This window comes from Dunckerocampus dactyliophorus, chromosome 6 (assembly GCF_027744805.1).
Source record: "Dunckerocampus dactyliophorus isolate RoL2022-P2 chromosome 6, RoL_Ddac_1.1, whole genome shotgun sequence".
NCBI classification, from domain to species: domain Eukaryota; kingdom Metazoa; phylum Chordata; class Actinopteri; order Syngnathiformes; family Syngnathidae; genus Dunckerocampus; species Dunckerocampus dactyliophorus.
The window spans coordinates 3,734,393-3,750,050 of NC_072824.1; the positions used below are offsets into that span (position 1 = coordinate 3,734,393).

General features: G+C 42.9%; 1 protein-coding gene across 3 annotated transcripts in view; it reads left to right on the plus strand.

Moving 5' to 3' along the window:
* Positions 1–15,254, plus strand: part of cacna1hb (calcium channel, voltage-dependent, T type, alpha 1H subunit b) — a 132,008-nt gene extending 116,754 nt beyond the window's left edge. For 2 of the 3 annotated variants that reach the window (XM_054778857.1, XM_054778859.1), the window contains one exon: positions 8,479–15,254. In XM_054778857.1, the coding sequence (XP_054634832.1) occupies positions 8,479–9,090 (612 nt within the window). In that variant the 3' untranslated portion in view covers positions 9,091–15,254. The remainder of the gene's footprint in view (positions 1–8,478) is intronic. The other variant, XR_008570666.1, reaches the window with a different exon arrangement.
* The last annotated feature ends 404 nt before the right edge of the window (positions 15,255–15,658 follow it).

Below are 15,658 nucleotides of genomic sequence, written 5' to 3' on the forward strand. Positions count from 1 at the left end.
AAATAAAAGTTCCATTTAAAAAGAGTTCCATTTGGAGATTGGTACGCCGATTGTGTTGTCATTTTTTGAAAGTCGAACATATAATTTAGATAATGTTTTAGGAGCAGATATTTTTTTAAAAATTGGTCAATAGTGGTATTGCTTTCTCATGATATAGTCCTGAAACTTGCTTTAATTATAGATTTAATTTGTATGTATTCAAGAAATTTGTTATGATTTATTCCATGCTGTGTAACAAGGTCGTTAAATGAGATAAAGTTGTTTCCTATAATTATATTTTTCATACAACTTATTACTTTTTCGTGCCATGTTGGGAAATTTAATGGTTTCTTTTTAAGCAAGATGTCAGGATTATTCCAGACGGGAGTGTATTGGCAAGGAGTGAGCGAGAATTTGGTTATTTTTAGAAATTCCCACCAAGCTGTCAGAGTGGTGCTTATATTTATACTTTTAAAACAATTGTTTTTCCGGAGGATTTGGCTAATGAAGGGCAGGTTACAAATTGGGATTTCATGGCTACGTGATTGTTCCATGTCTAGCCATAAATAATCCAATGGGTTAGGTTTGATCCATTTTAAGATATACTGTAACCAGTTTGCAAGGAAGTAGTTGGAGAAGTTTGGGAGTTCTAAGCCCCCATATTCTTTAGATTTTTGTAACGTTTTGAGACTTATTCGTGCTGGCTTATTTTTCCAAAGAAATTTATTTATATATGAATCTAATGACTTGAACCAAATTATAGATGGTTTGGTGGGGATCATGGAAAATAGATAATTAACCTTTGGTAAGATCATCATTTTCACGGTGGATACTCTACCTGTAAGTGAGATGGGCAAGGTTCTCCAACGTGCAAGGTCATCCTCTACTGACTTCAATAGTAGAGTATAATTCAAGCAGATCAGGTCTGACAGGTTGGAGGAAATGTTAATACTCAAATACTTAATGTTCCCTGAACACAGTGGTAGAGAGGGGGTGCTCTGGAAACCAAAGTTAATGGACAGTACTGTGGATTTAGACCAGTTAATGGCGTAATCTGAGAAGGTGCTATAACTGTTAATGAGTGAGATAGATTCGTGAAGTGAAGAATGTGAATTATCTAGGAAGAGTAATACATCATCAGCATAAAGGCTTATCTTATGAGGAACATTTGTGGTGTGGATCCCTTTCATATTTATATGTTGTTGAATTGCAGCTGCAAGAGGTTCGATAAAGATAGCAAATAGTGAGGGAGAGAGTGGACACCCTTGCCTAGTACCTCTTTGTAAAGTAAATTCTGTAGAGATGTGATTGTTGGTCCGAACAGAGGCCTTCGGGGTGTTATATAGTATTTTAATCCATGTTCTAAATGAATCTCCAAAGCCACATTTTTGTGGTGTTGCAAAGAGAAATTTCCAGTTTACTCTGCCAAATGCTTTTTCAGCATCTAATGAGACAATTGTGGTTTCTAAATTATGGATGATAGAGTAATCAATCAGATTGATTAGACGGCGTACGTTGCTAGTTGAGTGTCTCCCCTTGATAAATCCTGATTGATCAGGGTGTATTATATGAGGGGTAACTTTTTCCAGCCTTATAGCTAACGCTTTGCATATTATTAAGATCTGCATTAATCAGTGAAATTGGACGATAACTGGAAGGTAGTGTTGGGTCCTTATCCGGTTTCAGCAGGAGACTGATTGTAGTTGAGTTCATGTTTGGAGGCAAGCATGAACTGTCTTTAATTTCCAAAACCATTCTAAGAAATATTGGGGCTAGTAATGACCAGAATGTTTTATAAAAACTCGGCAGGGAAACAGTCAGGTCCTGGTGCTTTGTTATTCTGCAACCGGTGTAGAGCGTTATGGAGTTCTATTAATGAAATGGGTACATCTAAGTTTGTCACCTGTTTGTCATTTCATTTTGGTAATTCTATGGTGTTGAGAAATGTTTCAATATCTGGGAGAGATGGTTTAATCTGAGGTGTATATAGATTTTTATAAAAGCTCCTAAAGACGGAATTAATTTCCTCCGAGAGGTGAGTGATTTGACCTCCTGAGTTTCTAATGGAGGAGATAGAGCTTATTTCTTTATTGACTTTTAGTTGGTTAGCTAAGTATTTTCCTTGTTTATTGCCATGCTCAAACTTTTCCAAAAGTAGTCTCTGCAGTTGGAACTGAATTTTCTTGTCAGTAATTTCTTTTAAGTCTAGTTTCAGTTTCCTTAGGTTACTTAGGATATGCTCATCTTGTGAGTCAGCATGAGCTGCTTTGAGGATTTAGATTTTTTTTCTCCAACTCTGATTCTAGTATTCTCTCTTTCTTTTTCTTATATGATGAACATGAAATGTTTTTTCCGCGCATTACTGCTTTTGCTGTCTCCCACAGAATATTAGCCGAGACACCGGGTTGGTCATTGAAGTCTAAAAACATTGTCCACTCTCTTTCAAAGTATTTTAGGAAGTCTGAGTCTTTTAGTAATGATGTATTTTGATCTCCAGCATCTAGTAGGAGCGCTCATAGTTTGATTAGTGAGAAAAAGAGAGACTGGGGCGTGATCAGTAATGGTTATAGGGTGTATGTGAATGTTTGAAATGTCAGATATGATTGAGTTGCTTGTCAAAAAGTAGTCAATACGAGAGTAGGTGTGGTGCACTGGTGAGAAATAAGTATATTCCCTGTGAGTAGGGTGATAAGAGCGCCAAGCATCACAAAGACCAAAATCATTCATGTATTTCTTCAGTATCGATGTTGATTGAGACTCACGATGTCTCCCAGCTAGGCTAGACCTGTCCACTTCTGCATTAAATACTAAGTTGAGGTCCCCTCCCAAGATCATACTTGTATCCAAATGTGCAGAGAGAGAAGAAAAGAAGGCATGAAAGAAGGAGAGGTCGTCAACATTAGGACCATATATGTTGGCAATGCAGAAATGTACATTATCAACAGATATGTTCATTATTATATATCTCCCTTCTGTGTCTGTAATAGTGTTGTGGAGTGTAAAATTCACCCTCCTGTTAATTAAAATAGCTCCCCCTCTCTGTTTGGAGTTGTAACTTGCTAAATATGTGTGTGGGAACTGTGGTGAGTGAAGTGTATGGACAGCTGACTTGGACATGTGAATCTCTTGTAATTAAACAATGTCTGCTTGGGTGTTCTTTAAATGGTTAAAAAATGTTTGTGTTTTTTCTATCGACCCAACTCCCGACATTCCAAGTGACAAACTGTAGTGAGTTCATCCTACACTAGCTTTTGGTGATGTGTGTGTAAACAAGATCAAATGTGAAGTATGTGTACCTGGAAGTAAAAATCATAGGAATATATACAGTACATTTAAATGTATGTTTAATTTGTACATAGGCAAAGTGTAACTTAGTTATCCTGAATGAGCTAAGCCAACTAAAGTGAGGACGTGATGTGGGTTTATGCATAAGTGAGATGAGCGTGCTTGTGAGTAGTTGTGATATCCATATCAATAGTAGAATATGACGTGTATGTGTAGAAGAATGCGTGCACGTGTGTGTGTTTGTGTGAATAGCTTGAATTTGGTTGGGTTTGGACTTTGAGGGTGTATGATGTCACTGTGAGGAGATGCTGATTGAAGGAGACAGCTGGCAGACATGAGGATATGTGACAATATGAGGAGGCAAGAAGGAGGGGAAAACATGAGACAGAGGGAGGAATAGAAGAGGAAGAAAGAAAGAGAAGAAGAAAAAAAAGAACAAAAAAGAAGAAAGGCTGTGCATACATACAGTGGGATAGAGAGAGAAAAAAAACGGGGGGGAGGGGTAAAGTGGGAGCAGACAACATTGTAAAGGCTACAAGTGTGCGCGCTGCGAGATAGAAAGAAAAGTTACCTGGTTGAGATAGATCATTAGTTACCATATCAATACAGCCATGGTGTTACTTCCCGGTCGCGGTAAAGTTGTCCATTGACGAAGAGTTTATCCACCGTGATGACAGCTCGGCACCCCTAGTCAATGAACTTCCTCTGAACAGGGAACAGGCGTCGGCGCCTGTCGAGGATTTCTCGGGGGAATTGATCGTTGACGCTGAAGTCCGTCCCCTTCAGCTCCTGGCCTCGGCCCTTCACCTGTTCCTTCTGCTTAAAATGTTCGAATTTCGCCACGATGGGTCTCGGCCTACGGTTCTCTGGCTTCTTGGCTCCCAGGCGGTGAACGCGGTGAAAAGTGATGTTTTGGATGGCGTCCGCTGGGAGTTTGAGTTGTTGCGCCATGAAGGCCCTCAACGATTCTTCCGGGTCCTCCTCAGATTTTTCGGGAATTCCCGCGAAGACCAGATTGTCCCTCATGCTCCGGGCCTGGAGGTCTAGGATCGTCTCCTTCATGGTCTTATTTTCTTGGACGAGTTGTGAAACTCCGTCGGTGAGGGACTTCACCAACTCGCGGAGGGCTGCGTTCTCCATGACCATTCTTTGTGAAGCACTTTGGCAAGAGCGAGGCGGCCGTCCAAGCAAATCAGCCTCATCGATGGACTCAAGGATGTCTCTGATGTCAGTGCCTGACGGATATTTCTCCAGGTGAGTCCTCCGGGCGGCTCCGCTTGGGGTTTGGTGTCTTGGGTGATTTTCCCATAACTACGCGTTCGAAGCACCCGTCGATGTACTGCTCCAGATCTTTTTGGCTTGGTTAGGCGTTTAAGGTGTTTAATATGCTGGTTTTGTGTCGAGATACTTTGCGGATGTTTTAGTAGTTGATTGTCTTTTTTTTCAGAGCGCTATGTTCCGCTTGTCTGTATTCCGCACGTCACGCACACTCTCGCGAGATTACAGCATCACGTCACGTCCCCCACCTTTCGTCACCTAAGTTACAAATAAGTTAAGTTACAAATTAAAATTTTGCACACAGCATTATCGTGTAGTGCGTGTGCGTTTGTCTGTGAGACCATCTGACTCTTAGACTCTGAGTCGCGTTTCGACTCAGGCTAGTCCTCCTCCTCCTTCCTGCCTCCATTTGCGCTCCTGATCAAGACATCTCGTGAACGGTAGGATTGTTTTTGTTTTTCAGTTTTATTCATTTACAGTAATCTTATTTATTACCTTATTTTATATTGGAATGTTATTCTATTATATTTATGCTAACGTTTTATTATATTTTCCCATCATATTTGGTGGACTTTGAATATTTTGAAGTGCCAAAGGGGTGAGTTTGGAAAGATCTTGGAACGGATTAGGCTAAATTACATGTATTTTACGCTTCGTATAACATAAAAACCCTATAACATAAAGGTTCTCGGAACGGATTATTTACGTTGTAGGGGCGTCTACTGCAGCATTCAGCTAACCAGTTAACCACTAGTGATGAGCGCATCAATGCGGAAATATCGATACCTCCGATAGCTGATCTTTAGGCTTTAAGATCAATTCTCGAATCAAAACATTGATACTTTGATACTTGAGTCATTTGAGGTAATAGTGTGAAGTAAGTCAATTATTGAGACCTTGTCGTTGAATAAATGACTCTAATGTCTTATATTCTTTATTTTATGAGCTATGCCCTGCATAAAAATCATGGTCTTCTTGAAAGACGCACACTTGCTCCTTCACCACTGTGCAGAAAAAAGTAGCAGTAGGTTTGGGAGTTGAGTTTGAGTCCATCTTCAAGTTGAAAAGGCTCATGTTTGAATAATTCCAGCCCTTCCCAGTACCCCACTTCACCATGCTGGTGTCTGAGTTGGAGTCGAGCTCTCTGCCCATTGCTGATGCATCCACGGGTCCACCAAGACTCACTCTCATCTCATCAGTCCATAAAACTTTTGAAAAATCTGTCTTCAGATATTTCTTGACCAAGTCATAGCCTTTCAACTTGTGTGTCTTGTTCAGTGGTGGTCTTACTTTGGCCATGTCTCTGAGCACTGAACACCATGTACCGTACTTCTGGAAGCTCCAGGAAGATTACAGTTCTGGAATGTGACAGCACTGGAGGATAATGGCTTCTGGGAGCTTCACCTTTGATTTCTCTCTTTGTGCACTTGCAACAAAACATTTAATGGTTCTGTGGGCATGTGCTAATATCTTGGCAATTTGGGCAGTTTCAAGAGTGCTGCATCCCTATGAAAGATGTTTTACAGTTCTTGACTTTTCAGAGTCTGTTAATATCTTTTCTGGCCCATTTTGCCAGAGATAAGAAACTGCATAATAATTGTGCACACTTAATAAAGGGTGTTGATCTCTAAGGCCACACCCGCCCTCAATACACACAAGTACAATACATACAAGTTACAATGGAATACATCACATAGTACAATTTGCGATTCCACATGTCCAAAAAGAGTAGGAAGAAGCAAAGCTTGTTAATCCTACCCCTCGTCCATTTTATGTCAACTGCAATGCGTTTCTTCACACCCTGTATTCCAGTGTAGTCTTTACCAGTTAATACGGTACATGGCAAATGATACAATGGAAAATGATAAAGTAATGTAACGATGTAGTAATACAATTGTCAAGGTTTTTCCTCAATCAAATTAAATAATCACATAATTTGTATAATAATAAATCAATAATAATCAGTTTAAATAGGTGAGTACTGACAATGAACTCACAAGAATGAAGAGTGTTGTAGTGGTTCGACATAGCATTTTGTTCAAAACTCTTCTTCCTTGTATTTTGCAAACAACTGTTTGTATTGTTTTTGTTTCTTGGTGCTTTGTTTGACTTCCTTAATTCATGAATCCGTTCCATAATTTGATTCCACATACTGAAATTCTGTGGGTTTTTAGCGTTCTTCTTGCATATAAGTGTTTTATGTTTAGTTTTTCCCTGAGATCATATTTCTCCTCTCGTAGAAAAATATTGTATGACATTTTTGGGGAACAGTTTATTGTTTGCTTTATGTGTAATTTATTGTATAATTTTGTTTGAAAATTTTCTAGATCAGCAAATTTTAATATTTGTAATTTTAGAAATAGAGGATTTGTATGTTCTCTATACACGTCATTATGGATTACTGATCTTTTTTGCAGTACATTTAACGAATTAAGATTCCTTTTATAGTTCTTACACCATATGTCCACACAATAAGATATGGTAATACAGTAAAAAATGTGGAGTGATTTTTGATCAAGGACAAATTTCTCTTCATTCAAAATTGAGGTATTTCTCGCGACCCTATGTTGTATAGTTTTAATGTGAGATTTCCAGTTCATGTTTTTACCTATTATGATCCCCAGAAAATAAACATTCACCCTTTCAATATTCACACTGTCGATTTGTATTTGCACATTCGTATCCTTTCTGCTATTACCAAATACCATTATTTTAGTTATACTTAGGTTCAAGGATAATCTATTTTTAGTTTATCTTTTTAGTATAGTCATTCCCTCTGTGACTATTTTCATTAGCTCTTGCGTGCTTTCTGCAGAACAAAAAGCAGTAGTATCCTCTGCAAATAATACTAGCTTTAGGTCTTAGTCACTTTACAAATACCATTAATATATAAGTTGAACAATTTTGGTCCCAGCATTGACCCCTGGGGTACTTCGCACATATTTGAACTTGCAGATGTGTATTCTCCTAGCTTCACATATTGCTTCCTGTTTGCTTGGTAGCATTTGAGCCAACTCAAAACTAACCCTCTGATTTTATACCTTTCTAATTTTGTAATTACAAAGTTGTGATTAATTGTATCGAAAGCTTTTGTCAGATCCATAAATACTGCAGCTCCACACTTTCTGTGCTCTATAGTGTTGGTAATTTCCTCTGTAATTTTGATCAGTGAAGGAGGTTGAAATGTTAGCTCTTATTGGTTGTGCGCGAGTAATTCATCCTTACTAATAAATTTGTCCAACCTGTTGTTACTGATGTACGTCAGCAGTTCCACTATCTCGTTAATGACCTTTTTTATCATTTTCATTTCGACACCAATTGCTGTTTTTGCTTTACAGTTGTTATCAAGATCAATAATTTTCTTTTTTGTCACATCAGGCTTAAACCCATTCAAGTTTATTCAGCTTTGGGTTGGAAAATATGTATAAAAAATAAGAATATGGTAAATACTGACTTAACTACAACTGCATGCACATTATTAGGCAAGGGTTTACATTTTAAAGAATCGTGTGAAATATAAATAATAAATATAAATATATAAATCGTGTGTTACAATATAAAGTTTTGGTGTATTGGATAAACACTGTATATTGCAGGGTAAATATTTCATGTAGAAAAATTGATTAATTAAAATTCTAATTTAACATTTCTTACCACATAAACACACACACACACAAAAGTACAGAAACCATGGCGTACCAGTATAAATTCCCAGGTAGCGGTACCGTATCAGTTGAAACGTGAAAGGTACATCCGTAGGTTTAGGAAGCTATTGCTGAAGGAGAAAATGCAAGGAAACAAAGCACTTCAAGCTTGACAAGTACTTAAATTGTCTTGTAGCCCTCCTAAGTGGTTGGTGCCCCATCAAAGTTTTATACTGTACAAACGTCAATGTCCTTGTAATAAATTCATGATTTGGGCTTTGTGCGTGTGCAGGAGGCCGTGCGCTGTGATTCTCTGGACCAGAGCAGCTCAGCTGACAACATGGCAGATGGCCACCTTGCCGCCTCTCCCACACCGCCCCGTCAGCGGACGTCCAGCGTCCACACGTTGAAATACACTCAACCCCAAAGGGTCATCTCCTGCAGGAGCCACAGTCAGGGTCACAGCTACACCAGAACGGGACCAGAACACGGAACAGAGTCAGAAGCAAACGTGGTCGAGAGGCGGCCCGTCAGCCCGCAGAGCCTCTCCAGCCTCAAGGTGCCCAGTGGGGACTCCCCCTCTGCGGCTGGGCTCTGCCCCGTCCCCATGTCTGACGCGGGTCCCCAGTTGGACGACACAGACGAGGAGGTCCGCAAGATCAACACGTCTGCTCACACACAACTTTCCCCCACCTCACACAAAAGTAGACACCTCAGCCAATCCGTGTCCCCCGTGTCGGGCAGGAACAGAAAGGAGAGGATGAGCCCGCCACCGGGGGAGGAGCCTGTAACCATGGCGACCCAGCTGATGGACAGCAGCGTCAAGCTCAGGAGGCGAACTTTTTCATTTGATGCCACAACTCTTCCGCCCAATCAGGCTGAGTCGGGGTCCATGGACGACTGAGGACATTCCGAGTCAAGCACACTAGAAGGGCCTGAATAGTTCCTGTTTCAGGCCACACCCCCCTGCCTTGTCCTGTCCAATCACAGGCCGTGTGTATGACTTGAATGTGTTGAAACCCCTTCTTTGGGACCATTCTTGGATGAGGGTAAAACTTCTTTTTTCCCAGTGCAGGTTTTTGCACACCGGATGCACAAATAAACCTTCTCAGCCTGAGTTTAGAGATACTTCCTGCTAGATTTGCTCGCCCCAACCCTTCTTTTCCTCTCGCCTCAAGCCGAGGTCAAGTCCCCAAAGCGAGACAGTGCATCATTCCGAGAGCCGGTCCTCATGTTTTGCCCCTGTCATGTCAAAATAAGCCAGCCATAACATTATTAGTTGTCATCCCAGTGTAAAAAGAAGTTAACCACTGGTCATGGTTTGTAGTTGTGTAAAGGGTTTGGCAAAGTTAGGTTTTCTAGTTGGGGTGAATGTTAGGTTAGGGTTTGGCAGTCGGGTTGGGTTCGGTTAGGGTTTGTGGTTGGTTAGGTCAATTACAGGCAATTATAGTATTTTCTGTCATGCCCCCATTGGGGGACAGAAATGTTTATGTACCCCCCAATTTGAAGTACAATTGAGAAACTGATATCTATTATCTATCTATAAGACTGAACTCGAAACTGAAACCAGCGAACTGCAACAAAATGGAGAGCAGTGAAGCTTACTGTATCGCATGCAGAGTATGACAAATTCATACATTTCAGTTCACCGTGCCTCCTCCAGGGGGGCCCGTCCCAGTATTTGAGAAGCACTGGGTTAGGTTAGATTTTGCAGGTGTGTTTTGGGGTTTGGCAGTTTGGGTGAGGTTGGGTAAGATAGGTTGAGGTTTGGTTAAGCTTTGGTGGGTTGGGTTAGCGTCCGGGCGTTAGGGTCAGGATTAGGGTTGATCTAAGTTCTGAAACTGAACTCACATTTTAAATACAGTAAAAATGTAAAACAGGTTATGACCATTTAGGCTAGAAACAGCTCTTAGTAAGATTTGACGTCTTTCTACTTGAATGCAAACTACATCCACAGTAATAAATGTTTATTTTACAAAAATCATAACATCAAGCTCCCCCCTGGGTCCATTGTAATTTTGGGGCTTGCAGCACTACCTTAACGGATGTCTGATAAGTTGTGTGACCTCTGCTTTCGCGCGTGCTCTCTCTACCTCTTCCTTTCCTCTTCCCTTGCCTGATGAGTTTCCAAGCCTCTTGCATCCTCTTGTTTTTGTATTCTCAGGGTAGACGTAGACGACAAACACAGCAACAGTGTTGCACTGCCCCCTGCTGTTTGGAGGTGGAATTGATGCTGTCTTTTTTGTTTCAAAACTTCCAAGAGGAGATGATTGGATGAGAAAAAGGGTGCAGAAGGGCTTATTCAGGTTGTGAAATGCAGATTCTGGTTTACTGCAACAGCACCAGTGATGTGAGGAAGTGATGATGCTGATGTTTGTGGTAACCATGGTAAACCCAGGAAGCTTTACATCATGCACATGTTGACATTGTTGATGGAATGCACAACCATACAGCAGGGTCACTTACAAGACTTTTGGACAGACTTGGAATAAAACTACTTCCTGTCTGACTTTTACTGACCACCACGTTATTTATACAATATTCTCCCCACTTCAAATTTGGCAGCTTCACTTATGATGCTTCAAAAGGCTTTTCAAAAATATATTAAATACATCGTGCTGTTTTGTGGTTGAATATGGCCTGTTAGTCATAAAATATGCACATTTAAACAAAATGTATTAATTTTCTAGATTAGGGTTAGGTAAGTAAAAGTCAGGTCATCCCGGCCCCCATTAATGGAGAAGTGAGGAAAAAAGGCAGGGTCCCCCCCTCCAGGTCAGACACCCAAACCAACATGACAAAAAAAAAAAAAAAAAAAAAGGCTTCGAGAGGCACATTGCTCACAACTGCCCAGTAATGCACCCCAGCTGCTTCAAACCATATTCACCATGCAGGGGGTGTGAACCTACATCAAACACACTTTGAGTGGAGCATCTAAAAGATTCCGATAGCTTGCTGTGGCCAAATGTAACTTTTTGCTTTAAAATGCAGCGTCAAGCACCTTACGTTGGTTTGCAGTGGCTGAAAGTACCATTTTATTATTTTAAAATGGGTTTCAGACCGAATGGAGTGCATTGCCCACAACTGCCCAGCAATAAACCACAGATGCACCAAACCAACTAAAACATGAGCATTCGGCCTGGGGCACTTTTCCTCACTTCCCAGTTGCACCAAACCACATTCACCTTGCAGGGGATGCGAACTTATATGATACACACTTTGAATAGAATGTCTAGTTTACGGGAATGGGCAAACTTTGGCCCCGGGGCCACATCAGCCCACAAATCCTTTGAATCCGGACCAGAATATGCTTCCAAAAGTATTTAAGCCTTAAAACATACTGGCAACATGACTTGTAAGTAGTCCGAGTCAATCAATCTGAGACAACCTTTCGATGGTTTAAGTAGCTTTTCACATGCAGCAATCCAAACAACTACCTCACCCATGGTGCCAAACACACACAAGTAAAAAAAAATGTGATATAACTTAACCTATACATTGCACTGTATGTGAAGAAAATTCAAAAGAGGGACATTCACATACTAAAAACATTGGACCACGTTTTCCCTTGCCCTGGCGCGGGTCACCTGGGCCCCGCTCTGGAGCCAGGCCTGGAGGAGGGGCATGATAGCGAGTGTCTGGCCCATGGGGCCCGGCCGGGGCACAGCCCGAAGAGACAACATGGGTCCCCCCTCCAATGAGCTTGGAAAGGCCAAAGGGGTTGGGTTCAGTGTGAGCTGGGCAGCAGCCAAAGGACCTTGGCGGATACTAGCTCTTGAGAAAGGGAATGTCACGTCTCTGGTAGGGAAAGAGCCTGAGCTGGTGGACGAGGCTGACAAGTTCCGGCTAGATATAGTCGGACTCACCTCAACGCACAGCAAGGGCTCTGGAACCAGTCCTCTCGAGAGGGGATGGACTTTGTTCAACTCTGGCGTTGCCAGCAGTGAGAGGCGACGGGCAAGTACGGCAATTCTTGTTGCGCCCCGGCTTGTGGCCTGCTTGTGGCTTGCTTGTGGCTTGGGACCTTGGCGGTCCAATCCTCAGCTACAGAAACTCGCTCTAGGGACATGGAATGTCACCTCTCTGGTAGGGAAAGAGCCTGAGCTGGTGCGTGAGGTTGAGAAGTTCCGGCTAGATATAGTCTGACTCACCTCAACCCACAGCAAGGGCTCTGGAACCAGTCCTCTTGAGAGGGGTTGGACCTTGTTCCACTCTGGCGTTGCCAGCAGTGAGAGGCGACGGGCTGGGGAGGCAATTCTTGTTGCGCCCCGGGCTTGTGGCCTGCATGTTGGCGTTTAACCCGATGAACGAGAGGGTAGTTTCCCTCTGCCTTCGAGTAGGGGGACGGGTCCTGACTGTTGTTTGTGCTTATGCGCCAAACAGCAGTTCAGAATACCCACCCTTTTTGGAGCCTCTAGAGGAAGTACCGGAGAGTGCTCCCTCAGGCGATTCCCTTGTTCTGCTGGGGGACTTCAACGCTCACGTTGGCAGCGACAGTGAGACCTGGAGAGGCGTGATGGAACGCCCCCCCAGTGCACAGTCAACATCGTGTATGGTGGGAATGGTGTGCTGCTGACCTCGACTCGGGATGTTGTGGATCGGTGGAAAGAATACTTCGAAGACCTCCTCAATCCCACCGACACGTCTTCTATAAGGAAGCAGAGCCTGCGGACTCCGCGGTGGGCTCTCCTATCTCTGGTGCTGAGGTTGTCAAAAAGCTCCTTGGTGGCTTTTAAGAAGGGGGACAGGAGGGTGTGTTCCTTCTATCGTGGAATCACACTCCTCAGCCTCCCTGGTAAGGGCTATTCGGGGTTCTGCAGAGGAGGATCCACCAGATAGTTGAATCTGGAATTCAGGAGGAGCAGTGTGGTTTTCGTGCTGGTCGTGTAACTGTGGACCATCTCTACACTCTCAGCGGGGTTCTTGAGGGTGCATGGGAGTTTGCCCAACCAGTCTACATGTGTTTTGTGGACTTGGAGAAGGCATTCGACCGTGTTCCTCGAGGAATTCTGTGGGGAGTACTCCAGGACCAGCTAATTCAGGCTGTTCGTTCCCTGTATGACCGGTGTCAGAGTTTGGTTCGCATTGCCGGCAGTAAGTCGGACCCGTTTCCAACCCTCGTTGGACTCCGCCAGGGCTGCTCTTTGTCACCAATTCTGTTCATTATTTTTATGGACAGAATTTCTAGGCGCAGACAGGGCGTTGAGGGGTTTCGGTTTGGTGGCTGCAGGATTGAGTCCTGTGGTCCTGCTGGCTTCATCAAGCCGTGAACTTCAACTTTCACTGGATCGGTTTGCAGCCGAGTGTGAAGCGGCCGGGATGAGAATCAGTACCTCCAAGTCCGAGTCCATGGTTCTCACCCGGAAAAGGGTGGAATGCCATCTCCGGGTCGGGGATGAGATCCTGCCCCAAGTGGAGGAGTTTAAGTACCTTGCGGTCTTGTTCATGAGTGAGTGAGGGAAGGATGGAATGTGAGAATCTGTTGCCCCCGCGACCCAATCTCGGATAAGCGGTAGAAGATGGATGGATAGATGGAAGTTACATGATATATAGTTTTGTACAGAGTATAGATATGTATATTCTTTTGTATAGTTGTTTATCTAGATACAGTCAAACCTGTCTATAGCGGCCACTAAAGGGAAACGGCAAAAGTATAGGAAGGTGGCCGTTATAGGCAGGTTGGCGGCCATTTTCACTTTGTGCGCGCTCATGCTAACATGTCTGTGATTAGAAGCTTGCTGTGTTTGCAGATACATATATTTATACTGTTACATGTTGACCAGTAAAGGGCACTGTGGGACTGCGGATAACAGTTGTAAAGAACTACTAGGTTAATAAACCGCTGTTAATAAAGCAATTAAAGTGCATTGGCGACGTGAGTCTCTCCTTCCCCACAACAAGGGGCATTACAGTATTGACCAGTGCACATTGTCTCACACCAGGAAATAAAAGGTGTCACTGTCTGCAACAAGCTCCAAAGAAGACGGCTTTTTTATGTCGAAGCACTGACAGTTTGTGTGGATCTTGTGAATGATTGTGACTGAGCTACGACGGCTTCATTGCTTAAAAAACGAAACTTTTTCGTGCATGAAGCTTCTGCTTGAGTCGGCATTTTGGCCGCTATATGCGGTCAGATATTGACCAAGGGATACAAAATGGGTGGCCGCTGGCCGTGTTAGACAGGTGACTGCTATACACAGGGTCTATAACACGCAAATTTTCTGCACAGGATTTTTCAGTGGCCGCTATAGGCAGGTGGCCGTTATATACAGGTGGCCGCTAAGACAGGTTTGACTGTAGTATGCTACTAAATTTCATACATTTGTTTTTTCATTATAATTGTATGTGTTTCTCTTTAAGAAATAGACATCTTTACGACAGTCTTGCGACAGTCGTTAATTGGTTACCATGGTGCCCCCAGTGTGTGCTGTAGGCTCGCACCACTGATCTGTATTATATATCTGGATACACCATTGGTCAATGACTTGTGAAGCCACGCGGCCGCCATATTGCCACTCACAAGAAACACTTGTCGGACAATGACTTATGTCAGAACTTGTGAGTTGTTGAGTCTGTTGTTAGTTTGTTACCCACTCACACTAAATGCAAGGTTAGTCTTCAGACTAACCTCGCACAACAGGTGTGCTTGAGCTTAGTCATAAGGACTAGGGTATGATAATTTTTAAAAATTCTGTCTATCATACCATACCTGAGTCATAACGGCTTTACATATGGGGCCGTGGGAGATATGTAAACAAACCGCGACTAGACTACTAAATAATTTGCGGTTGCTTGCAAATATAAAATGTTTTTTTTTATTATTATATTACATATTATTCATGTGGTTTTTGTTAAAATATATTTCTATATCAGAAAAGAGGTTATTTCTATTTCATAACACAAACAAAAAAAATCAGGAAAAAAAAATCAGCAAAATGTTAAATGATTTTAAAACTTGTCCAAAGTCACTCTCTTATGATTCATATTTTGTACAGACAAGAGCATAGTGAATTGTATGAAAGTAAGAAAAAAAATAAGTAAAGGATCATGACCATGGATTTCAGTGGAAAAAAGGGATGGGATATGCAGTTAAAATTAAAATCTCTTTCTGCTTAAATGCTTAAATTCAGCGGGTCGTCTCGTCTGATCTGAGGTCGTGGTCGAAGGTGGGGGGGTTGGAGGTGGCTCCGGAGAGGCTCACCATGGGAGGAGGAGGAGGCGGCGAGGTGGACGAGACACGTCCACCCCAACGAGACACGGCGGGACACGCCTCCGGAGCACCGCGCCCTGCCCGGAACTCCCCCCGCCCTGAGCGGGGCCCGCGACACCCGGGCATCGCCGGCGAGTTACTGAGGGGGGGGAAGCGGGGTAAGGCGGACGCCGAAACCGAACCCGACCCACCGGGGGCCCCAGCGCAGCCGTTCCCTCACCACCAGGCCTGACTCTCATGAGTCCGCGCTCCTCCGCGACGC